Source organism: Oryctolagus cuniculus, chromosome 7 (assembly GCF_051225735.1).
Source record: "Oryctolagus cuniculus isolate XC-2025 breed Fujian yellow rabbit chromosome 7, ASM5122573v1, whole genome shotgun sequence".
Classification (NCBI taxonomy): Eukaryota; Metazoa; Chordata; class Mammalia; order Lagomorpha; family Leporidae; genus Oryctolagus; species Oryctolagus cuniculus.
The window spans coordinates 56473991-56496734 of NC_142873.1; the positions used below are offsets into that span (position 1 = coordinate 56473991).

The window sequence follows — 22744 nt, forward strand, 5'->3', positions numbered from 1 at the left end:
AATTTTACTACAGTGAAGGGAGGAAGACAAATTAAAATCAGCAAAGAGAAAAGGTACATGGTATGACGTCCAAGAGAAAGCAGGTGCAAGCTAGGTGTCTTCTAATATAGAACAGGGAGGTGCATAGTTATTCCAGCAACAGTGTGAAACAATACACAGGAGTATTTCCAGGGAGAAAATCTGTCTTGAGTTTTTCACTGAGGCATCAGTCTCATAGTAGTGCATCCTTGGCAGAACTGACATCAGTTAATTGGACTTTAGTCCACCCTAGAATCAAATCTGTGTACAGTATGATTCATGGCTTCAGGCATCCTAAAATAGGCATTCTCCCATAAGTCACACAGTGAGTGTAAACTGTCTGGCCTGACCAATATTCTGTGGCCCCAAGCCTCACATCCAGAACACTCATTCACAGACTATTCCGTGGGTCAGAGCTTATCTCTCAGGAGTCAGTGAAGGGCTAGTCCTATGGTAGGCCATTCTTAGGAGTGTGCAGTGACTAGTCAATATGTGTTCATTCTTCAAGACTATATAGAAAGTACTCATCTCTTCAGTGACAACTTAAGCTGTTTCCAGGAAGACTTAGTTTTTCCCGGAACTTTGCCCCCACACTCACAGTTTTTTCAGTTTTTTTTTTTTTTTAATTATACTGTTTCTTGAAAAGGTTTTTCATTCATGCTACCTCAAATGTGAAAGTGCAAGGAAAATACTAGAAAATGTGCACTGTGAGAAACTATATATAGATTGTTTCTGCACAAAAATAAATTTATCTTTAATTTTTTCTATAAGTTTTTTGAAGCACTCTCCTATTTTTTTCTCCTTACTGTTTCTTCCTTTTGAAACATTTTTGTGTATTTTTAGCAATATCTTTACACGTATTTTGCTTACAGTATTTTGTTTGTAAAATGCATGATAATTATCAATATTAAACTGTTTTGTTTAAAAATCTATAACCACATATTTGAATTTGTTCTAACAGTGTCTGTGTTGTCTCTTGGGAAACTGTGATACTGCCTCTTTTATGTTTTCATTTTCCACAAGAATGACTATATGTGGTTCTGCAACTCTTTGGGACTCTCTATCTTATTAGTCTTTGTATCATGCTTCTTGTAGTTTTGTTACAGTGTAAACCATATATACTAGTCTTGAGCACTTTCTTGAAAACAAAGATTGTGTCATTTATGTGACATCCTCAATTTCATGGCTGGCACATAGTAGGTATATTGCTAATTTTAAGTTCTTAAGCTTCTATGTAAAAATCACATATATAATTTATAAATGCAGTGAAATATGTATTTTATGCATACATATAAAATTTTCTGTTATTTGAAGGCCAGATAGAAAGGTCTTCTTTCTGCTAGTTCACTCCCTCAGTGCCTGTAACAGCTGAGGCTGGGCCAAAGCCAAGCTAGGAGTTGGAAACTCAGTCCAGGTCTCCTATGTGGTGACAGGGACTCAAGTACTTGAGCCATCATCTGCTGCCTTCTAGGGTACACACTAGTAGGAAGCTGGAATTGGGAGTGGAGGTGTGGTTAACCCATCTCTGATATGGGATGTGGGTGTCCCCAGCAGCGTTTTTATCTGCTGTACCAAACACCCACTCCTAGCTTCCTTTTATTGCCTCAGCAGTTTATCTTTTCTTTTTTTTAAGATTTATTTGAAAGTCAGAGTTACAGAGACAGAGGAAGAGAGGTCAATCTTCTATCCACTGGTTTACTACCCAGATAGCTGCGACAGCCAGGACAGAGTTAGGAGCTTCATTTGGGTCTTCCCACATGGTGACAGGGACCTTAAAACTTGGGCCATCTGCTGCTGCTTTTTTCCCAGACCATTAGCAGAGAGCTGGAAAGTGGAACAGCGGGGACACCAACTGGTGTCCACATGGGATGCCAGCAGTTTATCGTTTCTGATAGATGCTAGAACACTAGCAGGTGAAGGCAAAGATGACTTTTCTTCCCACATCAATATAAACTAAAACATTTCTGAATCATATTGGAATTTATAAGATGATGGATTGTGTATCAGTTTTCTGTCGTTGCTGTAACAAAATGAGCGAAACCTTGGGTGGCTTTCTATAGGTTAGAAATTTGAAATTGGCTTCACTAGGTAAGTCAGTGTTGGCAGGACTGATTCAGTTTGGAGTATGGGAGAGAACCCTTTTCCTTGTCTCTTTTAGCTTCTAGTTCACCTGTTTGGATTGTGGCCCCTTCCTTCATCTTAAAAGTACATTGCTTCAATCTCTGCATTCATTGTCAGGTGGCTTTTGCTCTTTGTAGTCTAATTCTCCTCTTAATTTTTAAAAAGGATTTATTGATTGATTGATTTGAAAGGCAGAGTTGCAGAAAGAAGGAAAGACAGAGAACTCTTTTCATCTTCTGTTTCACTCCCCAAATGACTGCAGTGGCCAGGAGCTAGAAGCTTCTTCTGGGTCTCCTGTGTGGGTGTCAGGGACACAGTTGGGCCATCTTCTGCTGCTTTCCCATGCGTATTAGCAGAGATCTGGATTGGAAGGGGAGCAACCAAGATATGAATCGGTGCCTGTATGTGATGGCAGCATCGCAGGTGGCAGCTTAACCTGCTACACCAAAATGCCAATCCCTAATCCCCTTGTTAAAATACCACTTGATTACAGTTAGGACCCACTGGTTGATCACTACTGCAAAAAGCCCCTTTTTCCATGCAAAAGAGCATTCATAGGTTCTGACAGTTAGGACCTGAATTTCTTTTGGGATCATTATTCAGCTAACCACATACTATAATAAAGAATGACTTTTGGGGAGGACCATATTCCATGTTTGTTTTCTCTTTGAGAACGGTGTCATTTTTCCAAAAGATGACATATAGTTCCGGGTTGTTCTATTCATATCTTAATGCTCTTTTCTTTGATCTTGTCTGTGACATATTAATGAATAGTTCCATATGAACATCGTGCACAGTTTCCTTAGTTTTTCCTGAAGAATATTTTTTAAATGTTGTCATTTTTTGTTGTAGTTGGTGTAATACGGTGCCCAGTATGTCGCCAAGAATGCAGACAGATAGACCTTGTGGATAATTACTTTGTGAAAGACACATCTGAAGCCCCTAGCAGTTCTGATGAGAAATCAGAACAGGTATGCTTTTCAATTTTTCTTTATAATCCTATCTTGATATTAAAATGTAATTGATAAAAATCTTTGGTTAAGTAATTTAGAATAGCTTTGCTGTAGCTCATTTTTTTAAATTAATAATAAAGGATAACTTTGTTCTATACCCTTGAGCTTGGCTAAATGAGAATTGTGTCATTATATATTCATTAAAAAAAATCACAACTTACCCTGACTTTGGGTTCTGAGTCTAAAATTTTGACTACCTGAATATTTAATTTGTAAGGAAAAGGATTTTGTTGGTGATAAATGGATAACAAAATTTTATTCTGTGTATAGAAAATTAGCCAATATTTTTGAGAACAAGTTAACATGTTTTCACCTTTATTTTGTGGACCTGTGTTTGTAAATTTAATGTAGATTAGCATTTCATGTTTTTAGGTATGTACTAGTTGTGAAGACAATGCAAGTGCTGTTGGCTTTTGTGTAGAATGTGGAGAGTGGCTCTGTAAAACCTGTATTGAAGCACATCAAAGAGTAAAGTTCACTAAAGATCACTTGATCAGGAAGAAAGAAGATGTCTCAGGTAAGATGGATAGATTGTAATTAACTTTCCTCTATAATACTTTCTACTTACTCATATAAATTTTGAATACCAGCATCACTAAGGATTTAGGAAAGTATACAAAATTTTATGTTTAGTTTTAAAAAAAAAATCTTTGTTTTATTTTGCTACAGAATCTGTTGGGACATCTGGTCAGCGCCCTGTTTTCTGTCCTGTACACAAACAAGAGCAGTTGAAACTTTTCTGTGAAACATGTGACAGACTGACCTGTAGAGACTGTCAGCTACTGGAGCACAAAGAACATAGGTACAGAAATCATAATTACTTACCAAGAAATTTTTAAAATAATTGTAAAATTTACTTAAAGCAAATATTGTTTCTATAATTTTGTCTTGAAGCAATATGTATTTCATTTAATTGCTTCCACATTCATATCTAATTGTCTTATGAGTATTTGTTAAAATATATCATCATGCAGGTTTGGGTTTACAAGAATGGAATTGTATTATTTCTTTGTTTGTTTTTCCAGTGGATCAAATTTTTTCCAAGTGTGACATAGTACTTAGGTTATAGGCTATCTTCTGGAAAGGCACATTCCCACAGGATGTCTAATTGATAACTGTTTTTACATCAAACCATAAATATACCAGCTTAATATTGGATGTATACTTTGCAGAAAACTAAGGCTTTATGAACAAAAAGTCATTGATAAATAACTTTGTATTTTAACTCTTTTTCCCATATAATTCAATAATATTCATTTATCCAAAGACATTTCATCTGAACTATTTGGAATTGTAAAACTTCTAGTTAGATGTATAACAAAATTCTCCATTAAATTTCCTTAGCTTCCATGGCATATGATTATTACAGGTAAAAAGATAAGTTAACCTCCGTAGTCCAGGATTTTCTGAAGTGCTTTTCTGATTAAATGGAAGTAAATTTCATGAATATATTGCCAATAAAGAGTAGAGAGGTTGGATTAATTACACCTAAATATGTTTGTTAGCTGTATGTTTTCTTAGATTTTCAATTCATTAGAATTTTTGAGGTTCACTAGAATAATTCTTCTTCTTCTTCTTCTTTTTTTGATTAAAGATTTATCTATTTATTTGAAAAGCAAAGTCACAGAGGCAGAGAGAGAAAGATCTATCCATTGGTTGACTCCCCAAATGGCCGTAGTGGCCAGGACTCAGCCAGGAGCGTCTTCTGGGTGTCCCACGTGGGTGCAGGGACCCAAGTATTTGTGCCATTTTCTGCTGTTTTCCCAGGCGCATTAGTAAGGAGCTAGATCAGAAGTGGAGCAGCTGGGACTCAGACTTTTGCCTATGTGGAATGCCTGCACCGCAGGCAGCAGCTTCAACTGCTGTGCCACAGCACCGGCCTCAACTAGAATCTTCTTAAAGAGGGAATATGCTAATCCTAATTTTTTAACAGTGGTTGTATTCTTAGTTTGCCAGGCAGTTTTCTGAATGCTGAATGTTTATTTCATTTATACCAACTACCCATGAGATTTAAGTGCTGGTATTGGGACTACCTTAAACTAACAACCTCTGTGGACTTGGCAGTTCTGGTGGTTCCCATTTAGCATGTCCAGTCAAGATTGGCCTTAAGGTGAACTTCTATGCCTTTTGTTTTATAATACTAGGCAAATGAAATATTTACTAGCTAGATATAGTATCCATTCTAATAATATGTTCAGGCCAGGGAGATATAATCATTTCCCATAGAGCCTGTGAAAACATTTTAAATCTAATTTAACCTCTCACGTTTAGTATCAGCAGTCACTCTTTCCTCCCAGTTTAACCTTCAGCAGATTTTGACATCAGAATACATTTGGCTTCCCTGTCAAAAACTCCAGAACTACTTCTTATCTACCCCTTGGCCTTTTTACCTACACATGAGTATGTTACCTTGATTTCCAAACTGGTAGGTTGAGTTAAGAAAATCCTTCCTCACCCAAGAAATTTGAGGTTAGGCTTCTCATTATCATCTTGTCTCTGTGGCTCTTCTCAACCCCATTTTTAAAATTTTATTATTTGGGAGGCAGAGAGAAAGAAACAGAGAATATCCCCATCTGTTGATTTATTCCCCAAAGGCCCACAACAGCTGGGATTGGACCTCTCTGAAACCAGAAGCTGGAAACTCAGTCGTGTCTCCCATGTGGTTGGCAGGGATCAGCTGCTTTAGTTATCACCTGCTGCTTCCAAGGGTGCACATTAACAGGAAGCTAGAATAAGAATCAGAGCCAGGACATGAACCTAGGGACTCTGATATGGATGTGGGCATTCCAAGTAGCATCTTAATGGCTGGGTTAAACGTCCATTTTATTCATCCATTTTAAAAAACTTCCATCTTGGCAAGTCCCTTGACCTGCTCTGCATTGTTTTCCCTTGTTTTTCAATGAATCTGTTAAATTTTCTTAGCATCTGTAACAACTATCAAGGGAAACTGAGACAATAAATTAGGTAAGGCTTTTGCTGTCTTTGCTAGATTTTTGTAGTGATGAAGTCATGTGGTGTGTCTTTGCAAAAGGGGCCCCTTAATCACAGTATTTGCCACTTGGCATGAGGCATACACAGTGGATGATACTCCAGTTACCATAGTGCCAGTTCAGCATGACTTGCATAAGAAGCATATCAGTTTCTTATTCTGGGGAGTTCCATTTGGCATTCATAAGAGGAGGACAGTTGCTCTCTTCAGGGTAAGTTTACAGTGGCTTTGATCTCGTCCACCAGGCTAGTTGTTCCCTAAGGAATAACATGCTGTGTTTCTGGATCATGTGTAGCCATCTGGTTGTTCAGTTGGGAGCTGTGGGTCCTGCATCAACTGAAACGTGCTCTATCATTCTGCAGCATTCAGACCAGAAATCCTGGCCTCTATGTTAATCATGTTGACAATCTGTTTCAGTGTAAGATTTTTCTTCAGGAAGCTGACGGTGTTAATCCATAAATGAGACAATTCCTTTTTCTCTGATTTCAGCAGTTTCTTGGTTTCATCTTTTTCTCACATGGATGAAGTTTTTTTAATGTTTATTTTTATCTACTTAAAGATGGGGGGAATGTGTATGTGTGAGAGAGTGTTTCCTTCCCCTGGTTCACTCTCCAAATGCCTGCAATAGCCAGGGCCAGTCTAGGCTGAAGCCAGGAACCCAGACCTCCATCTAGGTCTCCCATGTGGGTAACAGGGGTCATCATTTGCTCTCTCATGGAATGCATTAGTAGGAAGCTAGATTAGAAGCAGAGGTGCTGGGACTCGAACCAGCACATTTTATATGGAATGTAGGTGTCTGTGGTAACAGCTTAACCCGCAACACTCACCTCTGGACTACCTTCTTGTTGCCTGAGGTTGTAGTGGTACTGGCTAATGTCCCAGCACAAAATTTTATAGTTTTTGAAATTATTGTGAGGCTAGTAACCATGGCTCAGACCAAATATGAGCTTAACCCAGTATTGAGTCTATCTCAACCGTCTCTTATTTTCATTTTAACTATTACAGATAACAGAAACAAAATATATAATTAGTCTTACTAGTTTCTATTTCATTACTTACCTAGTGAGTCAGCTCAACAGGAATTGGGTCATTAATTTCTAAATTCCATTGGTAACTTTTTAAAAAAAGATTTATTTATTTATTTGAAAGAGTTAGAGAGGAGAGACAGAGATTTTCATCTGCTGGTTCTTTCCCTAAATGGCAGCAATGGCTGGAACTGGGCCATGCAGGAGCCAGGAGCCAGGAGCTTCTTCTGGGTCTCTTACATGGGTGCAGGGGCCCAGGGACTTGGACCATCTTCTGCTGCTTTCCCAGTCCATTAACAGAGAGGTGGATCAGAAATGGAGCAACCAGGACTTGAAACTATGCCCAAATGGGATGCCAGTGTTGCAGGCAGCAACTTAAACCCGCTACGCCACAGCGCCAGCCCCAGTTTGATAATTTTCTAGAACTCAACTCCCTGAAAGTTGTTTTACTTATGGTTATGTTTGTTATAGTGGACAAGATACAGATTAATGTCCTCCAAAGGAAAGGTTTAAGGAAAAGTCCAGGAGATTTTCAAATGTGGAGCTTCCATTTGTTTTCCCAGTGGGATCATGAACAATGTTAACTCCTCGTGTCAGTGATATGTGATAATTTGCATAGACAGTTGCTGACCAGGGAAGCTCACCCAAGCTGTGGTTTTGAGAATTTTTATGCACTGCCCAAGTGGCAGACTCAGTCTTTAGGACAAGCCCTCTTGAGGTTGACCTGACAGGATGTGACTGAGAGCTCCACTGTAAATCATATTATTAGCATAGACTGGTTTGGTTCAAGGTCCCCAAGTAAACAAAGATACTTTATTAGGTAGGGTATTTTAGGGGCTTAGAGGTTGCCTTTATCAGAAACTGAAGGCAAAGGCTAGACTTCTGTTGGGGCAAGGTTAAATTCTTTACCACTTAGTCTGCTGTCTCCCATTTGCACTATGGCCAGAAACTGCCCAGTTCCAAACCCCAATACTTGGAATTTCTTAAACTTTAGAACATTCTCCTTATCTTTTAGGAAAGATATTTAACCATAAAACCAGTTTATTTCTTTGTTATCTAATCTCTGTTCTTTTTCCCACTTCTCTTGTCTAAGCTTAGGTCTCTCAGAGCTAGTCTTTAAGAGTCTCAGTTTCTTCCATATTATTGATCAAGTCAAATTTCTTACCTCTTCTTGAGTCAACGATACAGCTGTGATGATGTTATATTTTCAGTCTATTTAATAATCTACTTAATAGATTTAAAAACATTAGTTTTTATTATATAGCATTAATATATTAATATGTATACAGATCCATGGTTTTATCTGTTTCTTGTTTATGATGTTGCATAACTAAATTTATTTTCTTACTCTTTATTAGCTTGACCATAGGGTTGTAATTTTTTTTTTTTACCTTTATTTTATTTTGAAAGGCAGAAAGGGACAGAGATCTTCTATCCATTGATTCACTCCCCTAAATGCCTAAAACAGCCAAGGCTGGCCATGCTGAAGCCAGAAACTGAGGACTCAGTCTGGGTCTCCCATGTGGGTGGCAGGGGCCCAAACTATCTGAGCCATCACTGTTGCCCCTTAAGGGTATACATGAGCAGGAAGCTGGAGTCAGAAGTGGAGCTGGGTCTTGAACCCCAGGCATTCTGATATGAGATGCAGGTGTCCCATGTGGTGTCTTAACTGCTGTGTCAGTCACCTGTTCCTTTGTGTCATTTTTAAATTGAGAAAGTACTACCAACTTTATAACCAGGAATTGTACTTAGTAAGTGCTTGGCACTATAGATACTCACTAACAGTAGAGCTATTATTAATTAACATTATAACCTATGCATTTTCTTTTCTCTCTCACTCTACCTTTAAACACGATTTATTGAGGGCCTTGATTTCATTTACTTTATGTTCTTGGAAGCTGTTCATGAAAAGGAAGGCAGCCTTACTGCTGCTTACAGTTCTGTACTTCAAAGCATTACATGATTGGTAGGTAAACAATGGGGCTATTCCTTTTTTCTGTCAAAACTATCTTCACAGTCAACGAATAAAAAAGTACCAATTAGAGTGGACATTTAGGCTAGTGGTCAAGATGCTTGCTATCGCATATTAGAGAACCTGGGTTTGATTACCAACTTACTGATTCCAGCTTCCTGGTGATACAGACCTAGGGAGGTTCAATTATTTGGTGAGTCCTTGCTCCTTATGTGAGAGACCTCAGTTGCATTTCTGGCTCCCAGCTCCAGCTCTGGCCATAGGAGGCATTTTGAGAGTGAACCAGCAAGTGGGGAAGTACACATGCCCTCTTTTTCATTCTCTGTCTCTGCCTTTCACTCTCAAGAAAGAAATGAAGAGGGGGAAAGGTATAGATTTATAAAGACTAAGAACCTTAGTCTTTATAAATGGAGATTCAGGGCTGGCGCCGTGGCTCAATAGGCTAATCCTCCGCCTTGCGGCGCCGGCACACCGGGTTCTAGTCCCGGTTGGGGCGCCGGATTCTGTCCCGGTTGCCCCTTTTCCAGGCCAGCTCTCTGCTATGGCCAGGGAGTGCAGTGGAGGATGGCCCAGGTGCTTGGGCCCTGCACCCCATGGGAGACCAGGAAAAGCACCTGGATCCTGGCTCCTGCCATCGGATCAGCGCGGTGCGCCGGCTGCAGCGGTGGCCATTGGAGGGTGAACCAACGGCAAAGGAAGACCTTTCTCTCTCTGTCTCTCTCTCACTGTCCACTCTGCCTGTCAAAAATAAAAAAATAAATAAATAAATAAAAAAAAAATAAATGGAGATTCAGGTTTTTTTTTTTTTTTCTTAAGATTTATTTATTTGAAAGAGAGAGAATTCTTCCATCTTTTGGTTCATTCTATAGTTGGCTGTAATGGCCCAACCTAAGCCAGGAGCCAGGAGCTTCTTCTGGGTCTCCCACGTGGGTGTGGGGGCCCAAGCACTTGGGCCATCTTCTGCTGTTTTCCCAGGCACATTAGCGGAGAACTGGATCAGAAGAACAACCAGGACTCAAACTGGCTCCCATGGCGCTGCAGGCAACAGCTTTGCTCTGCATGCCACTACAGTGACCCCAGCTTCTCTCTTTTTTTTTTTAATTATTTATTTATTAGAGAGACTATATAAGAGAGCTCCCATTGACTGATTTACTTTTTTAGTGCTTGCAATGGGAGCCAGGCACTGGATCCATGTCTCCCACATGGGTGGCAGGTATCTAGTCACTGGAGTCAGTAGCAGAATTGAGTATCAATGCCCAGATGCTCTTATAACGGGATACAAGCATCTGTGGGATGAATGGCCGCCTCATAGAGCTATATTTGAAGTAGAATTGACAGAGAGGGTATACACTGAGCAGAAATCGAAAATAAGGAGGAGGAGAAATGATAGTAACTTGGATTAGTATGTTAATAGTAATGTTAGTAAGTGGTCAGAGTTAGGTGATGGTGGAACGAACAGGAATCACCATTGGGTGAGTTATGAGGCTGACTCCTAGAGCCACATGGCTGTGGAAGATAAAGCCTTTAGTAGTACCCATTAAAATCAGTGTGCAGCAAGAAAGATAAATTATAGTCATTATGATCATTTTATGGATTAGGTGAATAACCAGCCATGTAACACAAACCTAGCATTATTCTAAATCTCAGGATTATACATCAGAATTCTAAATATAATCTGTATTATTTAGCTATCATTTTTCATTCTTTCACTTAAACCTCAGAAAAATTTCATCACAGGTGTTTTAACAGACTGAATAAAGTGTGAAAGAATTAAATTTATTTCCTGAGAAATCTTTCATATTTCTTGTTTTGCAATTAGAAGGTATAACTTCTTCAGAAAAAAAAATTTTAATTTATTTCAAAGGCAGAATTACAGGGTGGGGGCAGGAAAGAGATATCTTCCAAAATGGCCACAAAAGCTGGGGCTAGGCCAGGCAGAAGCCAGGAGCTAGGAACTCCATCCAGGTCTCCTATGTGGGTGGCAAGACTTGGGCCATCTTCCACTGCTTTCCCAGGTGCATTAGCAGGGAGCTGAATCAGAAGTGGAGCAACCAGAACTTGAACCAGTGCTCATATGCAATTCTGGCATTGCAGGCAGTTGCTTAACCAGCTGTGTCACATGGTGGCCCCAACTTGAGAAATTTAAAGTTGGGAAATAGATGAATGATTTGGTGGGTCTGAAAATTGACCTAGTATAGCTACATGCAAAGGATACTTAGAGGAAATGAATCAATTTATTTTTTAGAAACTTGAAACAACTCAGATCCTAGAAATGATCTTTGTCTTGATTGTTGGGCTTATTCTCTAGAGAGATAGAATGAGAGATTCTGTGTTTGAGGGTATTAGACCCACATGGAAGGTGAGGATGAAGTACTAATGCAGCTAAAATCAAGAAAATTAATTGTAAATCTGCCCACTACACTGTGGGACCTTCTCTTTTTCTATCTTACATCCAGATTACCAACAGTGACACCCCTCCCCCCATATTACTGTCTTCTTCTTCTTCCTCTTCTTTTTTTTTTTGGGGGGGGGGGGACGGGCAGAGTTAGACAATGAGAGAGAGACAGAAAGAAAGGTCTTCCTTCTGTTGGTTCATCCCCCAAATGGCCGCTACGGCCAACGCACTGCGCCAATCTGAAGCCAGGAGCCAGGTGCTTCCTCCTGGTCTCCCATGCGGGTGCAGGGCCCAAGCACTTGGGCCATCCTCCACTGCCCTTCTGGGCCACAGCAGAGAGCAACCGGGACTAGTACCCAGCGCCCCAACCAGGACTAGAGCCAGGGGTGCCGGCGCCGCAGGCGGAGGATTAGCCAAGTGAGCCACAGCACCAGCTTACTGTCTTTCTTTACCTCCCTCTTTGGAATTATGAACCTTTTCATCCTCTGGAGAAAGTGAGTGACCAGAAAAGAACTCTAAACATTGACATTTGAGGTTCATTTGTAGTAAAAAAGCTGTCACCCCCAAATTGCATTAAAGTGAATCCTATCAGTTCATATGTTCTCCTCCCTCCTTCTCTCTCTCTCTGTCTCTCTCTCTGGATTTGTCAGTGTTCAACAATGACTTTTGACAGTGGAGAAGGGCCAATGTGGAACAAATTTGGGGATATGTACAGAATTTCCAGCCTCTTCTCACTTGGCTTCAAATATTTATAGAGACTGGAAAAACTAAGTATTTTCTTTTTGTGTTCCTGGTACTAGGATAACTTTAATACACAACTTAGACCATTTAAAAATGAGAATTCTGCTTAATGGGGTTTTTGAGAAAAAATTGTGTTTAATATAAGAGACAGATGTTGCTGGTATTAGCCTTTTTTCCGACTTCTTCCTTTGTTGCATTTGGATATGATGTCTGGAACTGTGACATCATTGTGTACATGGGAAGGTAAAGCAAAGATAATCTCAAAGGTTCTAGATTGTGTGTTGAACTGATACCATCAGCTACCAGTTTCTTTCTTATATGAGTCACTACTAGTCATGGCATTTCTGATTGACACACTCACATTCTGAAGATCAATGTGCGCTGAAAAAAAAAGAAAAAGAAAACAAAAGGAAATATAAAACAAAATTAATAGTGTTTTGAAAGAGGAAAAGTTGGTCACAAAATGACCGGATCTCTGTAAAAGTCCTAATCAAAATAAGAAGAATGATAACTGAAATACGAAAGTTAACAGACTTGGTTGCCCAAATCTAGATAAGCTCCTAGAAAATAGACTAGCCAGAGAACATTTAAAAAGGGGTGGGTAGTTGTCTCTGTGGTAAATACACCACTTGGGATGCCTCCACACTGGAGTGCCTGAGTTCAAATCCTGGCTCCACTTCCAGTTCCAGCTTCCTGATAATGTACATCGTGGGAGAAAGCAGGTGATAACTCAAGGTCTTAGTTCCCTGTCATCTTGTGGGAAACCCTGATTAATTTCTAGCTCCCAGCTTTGGCCTGGCCCAGTGCCAGCTGTTGTGGACATTTTGGGGAGAGTGAACCAGTGGATGGATGGTCTTTCTCTCTCTTTCAAATAATTGAGAATAAATATGAAACTTTTAAAAACCAAGAATATTATGAGTTTCAACTGACAGTTGGTATGAATTTTAGAGAAAAAACAAAATTTGGAGGAAAATAGTGCATAACTAAAGCAAAAAATTCTCCGAAGAACCTATAGTCACCAAAATGAAATGTCCCACTTAAATGCCCAGAACAATGATTATAAGAAAGACCTGTATAAAGATGTATGTCATAATAAATTGGTAGTGTGTTGTAGATTAAAATTAAGATCAAGAAAGTTGTCAAAGAATAGTAGTAAGTGGGGCTGGTGCTGTGGTGTGGCAGGTAAACCTGCCGCCTGCCGTGCTGACATCTCAAATGGGTGCCAGTTTGACTCCTGGCTGCCCCACTTCTGATCCAGCTCTCTGCTGTGGCCTGGGAAAGCAGTAGAAGATGGCCCAAATCCTTGGGCCCCTGCAGCTGCATGGGAGATCCGGAAGAAGTTCCAGGCTCCTGACCTCGGAATGGCACAGCTCCAACCATTGCAGCCAATTGGAAAGTGAACCAGCGAATGGAAGACCTCTCTCTCTGTGCCTCTCCTTCTCTCTGTGTAACTCTGACTTTCAAATAAAATAAATAAATCTTTAAAAAAAAATAGTAGTAGGTGACCATCAGTGAAGTGGGAATCGAAATACTTTTAACCGTTAGCATCCTATCAACAATGTTCTTTTTTTAAAGATTGTGAGCAGCCACTATATCACTAAGTCTAGAGGTTGTTTTTCAGTTGTCATCGGAATACCTTATGTATTAGCATTTGACATGTTTGATCATGCTTTTTTCTTTTTAAATATGTATTTGTTTATTTGAAAGTCAGAGTTACACAGAGAGAGGAAAGGCACAGAGAAAGAGAGGTCTTCCATCCAATGGTTCACTCCCCAATTGGCCGCAACGGCCAGAGCTGTGCCGATCCAAAGCCAGGAGCCAGGAGCTTCTTCCAGGTCTCCCACATGGGTGCAGGAGCCCAAGGACTTGGGCCATCATCTTCTTCTTCTTCTTCTTCTTTTTTTTGTTTGTTATATAGTTTTTTTTTTTTATTTAATAAATGTGAATTTACAAAGTGCAACTTTTGTATTGTTGTGGCTTCTCTGCCCCCCCCAACCTCCCTCCCTCCCATGGCCCTCCCCTCTCCCACTCCTTCTCCCATCCCACCCTTCATGGAGTTTCATTTTCAATTACTTTCATATACTGAAGATCAACTTAGTATATACTAAGCAAGGATTTCAACAGGCTACCCTCACACAACCGCACAAGGTATAGGGTATTGTTCGACTAGTAGTGTTGTTTTTAAGTTTCATAGTAGAGCACATTAAGGACAGAGATCCTACGTGGGGAGCATGTACCCAGTGACTCCTGTTGTTGATTTAACAATTGGCACTCTTATTTATGACGTCAGCAATCACCCGAGACTCTTGCTATGAGCTGTCTAGGCTATGGAAGCCCCTTGAGTTCACCGACTCTGAACTTGTTTAGTCAAGGCCATATCACAGTGGAGGTTCCTTCCTCCCTTCAGAGAAAGGCGTTGCGCCATCTTCTACTGCTTTCCCAGGCCATAGCAGAGAGCTGGATTGGAAATGGAGCAGCTGGGTCTTGAACCGGCCCCCATGTAGGATGCTGGCGCTTCAGGCCAGAGTGTTAACCCACTGTGCCACAGCGCCGGCTCCATGATCATTCTTTTAATATATTTTATTTACTTGGCTCTATTAGAAGACCTTGTTTAGTTTTCTTCCAGTGATGCTAATCACTTACTCTCAGTCTCGTTTGTTTGTTCTCCTGATGTTGGATGTGCCAAAACTTATACCATTGCCTACACCTACAGTTTTGTGGCTTTACATACCATCCATATACAGTTCTAGATAGGCACTCCTGAAGTTACATAGTTTTCTGTTCTGCAGACTCTGATATCTACATGAAAATTTGCTATCTCAAAATTTAACATCTGAAACTGAATTACTGATTGCCCCTTGCAAAGCCTTTTCTCCGACATCCTTGACATCTGCCTCTCCTGCAACCACCAGGTTTGTGGCATTTGCATTTTTGCAACTGCATAGGCTAAAAATCTTGGCACAGTCTTTAGCTATACTCCTTTTTGCATACCCAGATAAGAACTCACCAGAAAATCTTTTACTTCATGTTTGAAATATTAACATGAAGTTGGATATTTTAAAGATTTATTTATTTTATTTGAAAGAGTTACACAGAGAAGGAGAGGCAGAGGGAGAGGGAGAGGGGGAGAGAGAGGGAGGGAGGGAGGGAAAGAAGGAGGGAGAAAGAGAGAGAGAGAGAGATCTTCCATCCACTGGTTCACTCCCCAGATGGCCGCAATGGCTGGAGCTGCCCAGAACTGAAGCCAGGAGCCAGCAGCTTCTTCTGGGTCTCCCACGTGGGTGCAGGGGCCCAAGGACTTGGGCCATCTTCTACTGCTTTCCCAGGCCATAGCAGAGAGCTGGATCGGAAGAGGAACAGCCGGGTTTCTAACTGGTTTTCTTATGGGATGCGGGTGCTTCAGGCCAGGGCGTTTAACCCACTGCACCAAGCACGAGACCCTCATGCTCATTCTGTTGCTACTAATCTAGTCATTTTTTTTTTAAGCTGCTGAACTTTACTAATTTATGGTTAAGATAGCAGAAATTAAAAATTTATGTTTGAAAGTCAGAGTTATGGCCGGCACTGTGGCTCACTTGGCTAATCCTCTGCCTGCAGCACCGGCACCCCAGGTTCTAGTCCCAACTGGGGTGCCAGGTACTAGTCTCGGTTGCTCCTCTTCCAGTCCAGCTCTCTGCTGTGGCCTGGGAAGGCAGTGGAGGATGGCCCAAGTGTTTGGGTCCCTGTACCCGCATGGGAGACCGGGAGGAAGTACCTGGCTCCTGGCTCCTGGCTTCAGATCAGCGGAGTACCGTCCATGGCAGCCCTTAGGAGAGTGAACCAACAGAAGGAAGACCTCTCTCTCACTGTCTATAACTCTCTTTCTGTCTCTGCCTGGCAAAAAATTAAAAAAAAAAAAAAAGGCAGAGTTACAAAGAGAGGAGTGAGAGATCTTCATCTGCTGGGTCACTTCCCAAATGGCTGTAGCAGTTGAGGCTGGGCCAGGCTGAGGCTAAGAGCCTGGGGCTTCTTCTGGGTCTCCCACATGGGTTCAGAAGTCCAAGTAATCAGGCCATCTTCCACTGCTTTCCCAGGTGCATCAGCAGGAAGGTGAATCATAAGTGGAACGGCTGGAGCGGCCAGGACTCAAACTGTTGCCTGTGTGGGACTCCAGCATTGCAGGTGGCAGCTTAACATGTGATGCCACAATGCCAGCCTCAGAATTAATTTCTATAACAAGTGAAAACTCACCTGTTTAGGGAGCTCTACAGTTTTTTTCCTGGTTCTATGTCAGTAAGTTTCTGTTGAATAGATCAAATGTCTGACTTTATGTTAAATACTATTCTACATCCTTTAGAGTTCTTAGTTAATAAAATAAAGACTTCTTGTATGAAGTTTACATTTGAATTAAGTTTTAAGTTATAGGTTATATTTAGAAAGTGATTATACAAAAAAGAAAAGCATTACAAAGTAGATTAAGAATGAAGAGACAGTTACAATCAGTTAGACTAAATCTCACTATTTAAGTTACATTTCTTTAAACAGAGGCTTGATAGACCAACTGTAACAAAAACATTCTAGGCCGAGCAGCAGCATATCTGAAATGTTTGAGAAACAGCAAGAAAGCCTCTAGCTGTACTAGAGGAATACTGAGAGTTTTAACAGATGAAGTACATGTGGCCTGTGAGACCACTATGAGAACTCTGAACAAGAGAGCCAGAGCCACTGCGGTTTTAAGCAGAGAAGTGACACAGTCTGCTCAAGATAATGCTGTAGCACCAATGTTAAGAATGAACTGAAGAGAGGTAATAGTAGAGACAACTGAAGAGACTTCTGCAGTTATACAAGCAAGAACTGATGGTGGTTAAGACCAGGGTAGGGAGCATAGAAGGTTAACCCTGCACCTGCATTGCCAGTGTCCCACATGCGCACCAATTTAAGACCCGGCTGCTCCACTTCCAATCCAGCTTCCTGCTAACGCACCAGACTCAGACTTGAACCAGTGCTCCAATATGGGATGCCAGTTTGCACATCGTGACTTAATCTGCTGTGTCATAATACCAGCCCAGGGACTTGTTTTTCAGTGAGTCCTGTTTCTACCATGTCTCATTATTACATGGAACACTTTCCTGTACAATAGAATTTTATTACAACAAAGCCCACATAATTATTTGTCAATAATAATTTCATGAAAATTGATTTTCCTTACGTTATATAAACAATATATAAACTATATAATATCTTTGATTTTGCCTTTTGGGCTACATAGTCTAAAACAACCAGATGAGTGTTTGACTTAGCAGTTTAAATGTCACATCCATATCAGAATACCTGGATTCAGTAGTCGAGTCTGGGAGCCAGAGTGGTGTAGCAGGTAAAGCTGCAACCTGTGACGCTGGTATCTCATATGGGCACTGGTTCATGTCCCAGATGTTCCACTTCTGATCCAGCACTCTGGTTATGTGGCTGGGAAGGCAGCAGAGGATGGCCCAAGTACTTGGGCCCCTGCACCAACGTGGGAGACCTGGAGGAAACCCTGGCTCTAGGCTCCCTTCTAGCCCAACCTTGGCCATTGATAGGATGCTAACAGTTAAAAGTATTTTGATTCCCACTTCACTGATGGTCACCTACTACTATTCTTTTTTTTTTTTTTTAAGATTTTTTTATTTTATTTGAAGGCCAGAGTTACACAGAGAGAGAAGGAGAGACAGAGAGAGGTCTTCCATCTGCTGGTGCACTTCCCAGTTGGCCACAACAGTTGGAGCTGTGCCAATCCAAGGCCAGGCTGTTTGGGGAGTGAAACAGCAGATGGAGCACCTCTCAATCTTTGTCTCTCCCTCTCTCTGTGACTTTGCCTTTGAAATAGAACAAATCTTTTAAAAAAAATTAATTCCCAGTTGCACAAATAGTTCAGGGCACCTTTGTTCTTTAAATTGGATTGCTTCCTCAGGTTATATTTAATGTAATTATTGATTATAGGTAGGTTTAAGCCTACAGTTTGCTGTTTGTTTTTATTTCTCATGATTTGTTTTGTTGTTTCTACCTTCTTTTGAATTTACAGATCTTTTTTTGATATTCCATATTATATATATTTTGTTTTTTTTTTAAGCTGTACTTCTTTTATTCTATTTAGTATTAGCTTTTGAGATAATGACAAGCATTTCTGACTTAATATCTGTTTATAATATTGTCTGGATTCTCATTCTACACATACAGTAAATTTTTAAAAAGGATAGGTCTATTTATCTAGTCCTTCTCCTGTGTACTTTTATGATATAATTTATTCTTATATACATTATTATGTACCATACCTTTCAGTGCCTTTTTTTTTTTTTAAAGATTTATTTTATTTATTTGAAAAACAGAGTTACAGAGAGAGGTAGAGACAGAGAGAGAGGCCCTCCATCCGCTGGTTCACTCCCCAGCTGGCCGCAACAGCCGGAGCTATGCTGATCCAAAGCAGGAGCCAGGAGCTTCTTCGGGGTCTCCCACGCGGGTACAGGGGCCCAAGGACTTGGGCCATCTTCTACTGCTATCCTAGACCATAGCAGAGAGCTGGATCAGAAGAGGAGCAGCCAGGACTAGAACCGGTGTGCCCATATGGGATGCCGGCACTTCAGGCCAGGGCTTTAACTTGCTGCACCATAGAGCCGGCCCCATCAGTGCCTTTTCTTAAAAAAAAAAAAAAAAAAAACCTTTTTAAAAAAAATATTTATTTATTAATTTGAAAGTCTGGGTGAGGTAGAGAGAGAGAGAGAGAGAGAGGTCTTCCATCTGCTGGTTCACTCCCCAGATGGCTGTAACGGCCAGAGCTGCACCAATCTGAAGCCAGGAGCCAGGAACTTCTTCTGGGTCTCCCACTGGGTGCAGGGGCCCAAGGACTTGGGCCATCTTCTACTGCTATCCTAGACCATAGCAGAGAGCTGGATCAGAAGAGGAGCAGCCAGGACTAGAACCGGTGTGCCTATATGGGATGCCGGCACTTCAGGCCAGGGCTTTAACTTGCTGCACCATAGAGCCGGCCCCATCAGTGCCTTTTCTTTAAAAACAAAACAAAACACCTTTTTTAAAAAAATATTTATTTATTAATTTGAAAGTCTGGGTGAGGTAGAGAGAGAGAGAGAGAGAGAGAGGTCTTCCATCTGCTGGTTCACTTCCCAAATGGCTGCAATGACTGGAGCCTCGCCAATCCGAATCCAGGAGCCTCCTCTGGGTCTCCCATGCGGGCACGGGGGCCCAAAGACTTGGGCCATCTTCTGCTTTCCCAGGCCACAGCAGAGAGCTGGATTGGAAGTGGAGCATCCGGGTCTCGAACGAGCACCAACATGGGATGGCAGGGCTTCAGGCCAGGGCGTTAACCCACTGTGCCACAGTGCCAGCCCCAAAATTATTTTTTAAAAGATTTATTCTGTTTGAAATGTAGAGTGACAGAGATATCTTCCATCCTCTGTTCCACTCACCAAATGCCTGCAACATCCAAGGCCAGACCAAGCAGGAGCCAGGAACCCCATGCAGGGCTCCCCCATGAATGGCAGGGGCCCAGACACAAACCATCATCTGCTGTCTCCCAGGTACATTCCCAAGAAGCTGGATTGGAAGCACAGAGTAGCTGTGACTTGAACCCAGCACTCTGATATGGGATGCAGGCATCCCAATTTGTGGCTTAATCTGGTGCACCACAGCCTACATCCAGTTAGCTGTCTTTCAAGAATGTTATGGGAAGGGAAAATAAAAATCTAATGTTGCCGGCTCCGTGGCTCAATAGGCTAATCCTCCACCTTGCGGCACCAGCACACCAGGTTCTAGTCCCGGTTGGGGCGTCAGATTCTGTCCTGGTTGCCCCTCTTCCAGGCCAGCTCTCTGCTGTGGCCAGGAGTGCAGTGGAGGATGGCCCAAGTGCTTTTGGGCCCTGCACCCCATGGGAGACCAGGAGAAGCACCTGGCTCCTGGCTTCGGATCAGCGCAGTGCGCCGGCCACGGCAGCCATTGGAGGGTAAACCAACGGCAAAGGAAGACCTTTCTCTCTGTCTCTCTCTCTCTCATTGTCCACTCTGCCTGTCAAAAAAAAAAAAATCTAATGTTTGATATCTGTCGGTGTATTATGATTTTTGTTTCACCTCATTTCTTGTAAGTGAATTTCCATCTGTTGTTTTCCTTTGGCCTGAAGAGTGTTCTCCAGCATTTCTATTCTGTAGGTCAGGTAACAGTGAATCTGCTCATTTTCTGTTCATAAGAAATCCCTCAGTTTAGAAGGGATAATTTGCACTAGAATTCTAGGTTGAAGGGTTTGTCCCCCCATCCATAGCATTTAACAGATGCCATTACATTGTATTTGATATCATTCATTCTGTTCCTTTCTGAATTGTGTGTGGCTTTTCTTTGTTTTAAATTCTTCCTTTGGTTTTCTCATTTAATTTTGTTTTTCTCTTATTTTATTCTGTATGGATTTCTGTGCTGCTTTTACAAGCTCTTTAATTTCTTTGAAAGAGTTACAGAGAGAGGTACAGACTGAGAGGTTCCCATCTGCCAATTCACTCCCCAGATGGCTGCAGTGGCTGGAGCCGAACTGATCCAGAGCCAGGAACCAAGAGCTTTCTCTAAGTTTCCCATGTGGGTGCAGGAGCCCAAGGACTTGGGCCAACTTCCACTGCTTTCCCAGGCCACAGCAGAGAGCTGGATCAGAAGTGGAGCAGCCCGGACTAGAACAGGCACATATAGGATGCTGTTGCTGCAAGTTGGGGCTTTAACCTACAGCGTCACAGCACCAGCCCTGCTTTCACCTCTTTTTTTTTTTTTTTTTTTTTTGACAGGCAGAGTGGACATTGAGAGACAGAGACAGAGAAAGGTCTTCCTTTTTCCGTTGGTTCACCCCCCAATGGCCGCTGCAGCTAGTGCACTGTGCTGATCCGAAGCCAGGAGCCAGGTGCTTCTCCTGGTCTCCCATGCGGGTGCAGGGCCCAAGGACCTGGGCCATCCTCCACTGTACTCCCAGGCCACAGCAGAGAGTTGGACTGGAAGAGGGGCAACCGGGACAGAATCTGGGGCCTTGACCGGAACTAGAACCCGGTGTGCCGGCGCCGTAGGCGGAGGATTAGCCTAGTGAGCTGCAACACCGGTCTGCTTTTACCTTTTAAGCTCATGTTTTCATCATATTAGGGAAATTGGCTGTTATTTCTTAACAAAAATTTCTCCGTACTTTTACTGTCTTCTAGGACTACAGTTACACATATTATCTTGTCCTAGGGGTTTCTAATACTTTGTTAATTTTTCTTCAGTCCGTTTTCTCTTTTATCTTCAGATTGGATACTTTTGTAGGTATTAAGTTCGTGTTCACTACTAACCTTTTCTTCAGACATCTTCCATTTGCTAAGACCATCTACTAATTTTTTTCATTTCAGTTATTCTTATTTTCTAGGACTTCGGTTTCTTTTTTGGAATTTATTTCTTTATTGAGATTACCTGTTAGTTCATTCTTTAAGAACCTGTGCTTATGGGGCCAGCACTGTGGCACAGTGGGTAATGCCCCGGCCTGAAGTGCTGGCATCCCATATGGGCACCGGTTCGAGACCCAGCTGCTCCACTTCCAATCTAGCTCTCTGCTGTGGCCTGGGAAAGTAGTAGAAGATGGCCCATGTCTCTGGGCCCCTGCACCCACGTGGGAGACCTGGAAGAAGTTCCTAGCTCTTGGCTTTGGTTTGGCGCAGCTCCTGCCGTTGCAGCCAGTTGGGGAGTGAACCAGTGGATGGAAGACCTCCCTCTCTTTCTCTCTGTGTAAATCTGACTTTCAAATAAATAAATAAATCTTTAAAAAAAAAGAACCTGCGTTTATGAAAATTTTTGAACACACAATAGCCCACTTAAATTCTTAACTTATTGCAACATTTGGACCATCATGGTGTTATTTTCTGTTGAGTGCTTTTTTCTTTTTCTTTTCTTTCTTTTTAAGATTATTATTATTCTTTTTAAAGATTATTTATTGATTTGAAAGGCAGAGAGAGAGAGGTCTTTGCAACCACTGGTTCACTCCCCAAATGGCTACAACTGCTGGAGCTGAGCTGATCCAAGTCTCGGAGCTAGAAGCTTCTTCTGGGTCTCCCACATGGGTGCAGGGACCCAAGAACTTGGGCCATCTTCCACTACTTTCCTAGGCCATAGCAGAGAGCCAGATTAGAAATGGAGCTGCTGGGACTCGAACCCATATGGAATGCGGGCACTGCAGGCAGTAGTTTTAGCCACTATGCCACAGTGAGTGCTTTTTTTCTTTACTATGAATCAGACTTTCTTGTTTCTTTGATTGCTTACTGATTTTCTTATGGTTTAGATATTATAGAAATTGTAAATTCTGTTATCTCTCCTCTACAGCCTGTTGGTTGTTCAGGTAGGCAGTTAAATTATTGGATAATCACTTTACTTTGATCTTGTCTAAGTTTGGCTTCATGCTTTGTTAGTAATGATCTTTGTGGAAAGCCCAAGATAGTTCCTAAGCTTCTT

General features: G+C 41.6%; 1 protein-coding gene across 2 annotated transcripts in view; it reads left to right on the plus strand.

Moving 5' to 3' along the window:
- The window catches only part of TRIM33 (tripartite motif containing 33), a 149764-nt gene that overhangs the window by 67043 nt on the left and 59977 nt on the right, over nt 1–22744 (plus strand). For both annotated transcript variants that reach the window (XM_017345956.4, XM_017345957.4), the window contains exons 2-4: nt 2992–3110; nt 3525–3669; nt 3822–3954. In XM_017345956.4, coding sequence (XP_017201445.2) covers nt 2992–3110; nt 3525–3669; nt 3822–3954 — 397 coding nt within the window. The remainder of the gene's footprint in view (nt 1–2991; nt 3111–3524; nt 3670–3821; nt 3955–22744) is intronic.